This window comes from Petaurus breviceps, unplaced genomic scaffold (assembly GCF_028583685.1).
Source record: "Petaurus breviceps papuanus isolate PSGF00001 unplaced genomic scaffold, PetGlider_PUasm1.0 191, whole genome shotgun sequence".
NCBI lineage: Eukaryota > Metazoa > Chordata > Mammalia > Diprotodontia > Petauridae > Petaurus > Petaurus breviceps.
In genome coordinates, this window is record NW_027185811.1 from 2,766,294 (window position 1) to 2,768,542 (window position 2,249).

General features: G+C 44.0%; 1 protein-coding gene across 1 annotated transcript in view; it reads left to right on the plus strand.

Annotated features, from left to right (window-relative positions):
* Window positions 1-2,004, plus strand: part of BCDIN3D (BCDIN3 domain containing RNA methyltransferase) — a 5,336-nt gene extending 3,332 nt beyond the window's left edge. The window contains exon 2 of the mRNA XM_069092592.1: window positions 780-2,004. Coding sequence (XP_068948693.1) covers window positions 780-1,370 — 591 coding nt within the window. The 3' untranslated portion in view covers window positions 1,371-2,004. The remainder of the gene's footprint in view (window positions 1-779) is intronic.
* Window positions 2,005-2,249: the final 245 nt, after the last annotated feature.

A 2,249-nucleotide genomic window follows, 5' to 3' on the forward strand; every position in this document is an offset into this window, starting at 1 on the left:
TTAACACAATCAATTTGAAAACCAAGCCAATACAGGGGAATCTTTAAATGCCATTACTATCACATGTCTCACTCCACTCCTTGGGTGGAGCCTGGTTGGGCCCCTCTTTCCCTAAAGAACCCAAACCTCCAGTCTCAGAAAATACAGACAGTCCATGACACCCTCTGTCCACTGGAGGGCACCAAGAATCTAAACAGAAAAGCTTACTCCTCCCAGCAAGGTGCCTGTTCTCAAGTTGTAGCTTAGGTTAGTTCTGACAGTAGTGCAGTAAATCACTTCTGAAGTATCACAAAGTCAACTTCTTATTTGCAAGTGTGGAAAATACTTCAGTAACACTCCAAGATCAGATGAATTGGGTTTATACTAGAATCCTTTCACCGAATCTCAGAGTTGGACAGGCCATCTAATCCAACCAGTACTTGAAGACATTCTCAGTAACCCCTCCCTACATCCTAAAGGAATGGTCCTCCAGGCTTCACTAGAAGACCTCTAGTCAAAGAGAATACCTGACTTCTTGAGACAGTTCTTTGTGCTTTGGGATAGCTCTGCTTGTTAGGAATTCTTTCCTTACATTTAGCCAAAATCTGCCTGTCTGCAACTTTCATCTATTCATTGCTCCTAATGTAATTTGTAGCCCTCTGGGGCTACAAATCCTATTCTCCTTTCAAATGAAATACAGTGGTGACAAGGTTGATGTGCCCTAGGGAAGGGGGAGCTGTTTTCTTCCCACTCACTAGGGAGAAGCTAAAAAATGACAGTGCTCTTTTGGATTTCCACAGGAGCTGAGTATTGCTCTATACAGACACTTCCTTTCACTTGAAGAAGGAGAGATCTGTCCAGTTTCCACTAGAGACCTCCGCTTCCTTTGCTGTGACATTGATCCTGTTTTGGTGGATCGAGCTGAGAAAGACTGCCCCTTCCCTGCAGCTATGTCCTTTGTTACCTTGGACATCATGGATCCCCAGGCCCGGGAGCCCCTTTTGAGTTCCTTCCTGAACCAGTTTGGCCGCTCAGTCTTTGATATAGTCTTCTGTATGTCCATCACCATGTGGATTCATCTGAACCATGGGGACAATGGCCTGCTTGCATTCTTGGCCCGTCTTGCCTCTCTCTCCCGCTACCTCCTGGTTGAACCACAGCCTTGGAAGTGTTACCGGGCAGCTGCCAGGCGCCTTCGAAAGCTAGGCCGCCATGACTTTGACCACTTCCATTCTCTGGCCATTCGTGGTGACATGGCTGACCGTATCATTCAGATTCTTACCAATGACCATGGCATGGAGCTGGTGTGCTGCTTTGGCAGCACTAGCTGGGACCGAAGTCTCTTGCTCTTCAGGGCAAACCAGCCATCAGAGCCTATGCCATCCCTATAACTACGATGAAACATAATGTAGAGAGTGCATTGATATCCTCCAAGCAACAAGGTGGGAGGGATGGAGAAGCAGATTAAGAGAAACCAAAAGAATACTGACCTAGCTGTGGAGAATTCTAGGTTCATCCTCTCATTGACTGTTAACAAGGGAGCATCAAAACCCAATAGAAGTTATTGGATGAATGATACTTGTTCCTCATTGTTTGGGGGATAGATCATGAATAAGAGAAGCCCAAATCAGCAAAGTCCTGGGGTTTCTGATCTAGAATACAGGGATGTCCATTATAAGTTTGGACATGGTGCAGAGGCTGTTTGGTGGAGGGGGAGGGGTCTCTTCAAAGGAGGATGAGCTGGAACCTTGGCGGGGGGGGTTGTTTTCTGGACTGGAAAAGGACTAGCTGTTTTTACATTATATTTCTGGGTATCATGCTAAAGCCATATAATCTGGAATTAAGACTTATTGACCTCGCCAAAATAAAGGTTTATGGAACGACCATCTTATCTCTGTCAAAAAAGCCAGGTCTAAAATATTCAAAGATTTGGGTAGGACACACAAATGCAATCAATTGGATGATTATGCCTTGACAGAACCAATAAACACAGATTACAAAATGAACGGTGTAAATCAGTAAAAATAATGTATTTTGCTTTGTTTTGAAATGTGTATTTTTTTTTAATGGGTAAGAGTGAAGAGAGATCCTGGGATATCCAGGGAAATACCCAACTTTCTCAGCTAGAGAATATCAATAAGGTTGACTCAGTACAGAAGAGTATATCTTTGAGTTACAGAGGAAGGGTTACCTGTGATCAGTTATAATCTCTCACTGGAGCTCTCCCAGTCTAATGGTTACTTCCAAAACATGTAAGTATGAGAGTCTAA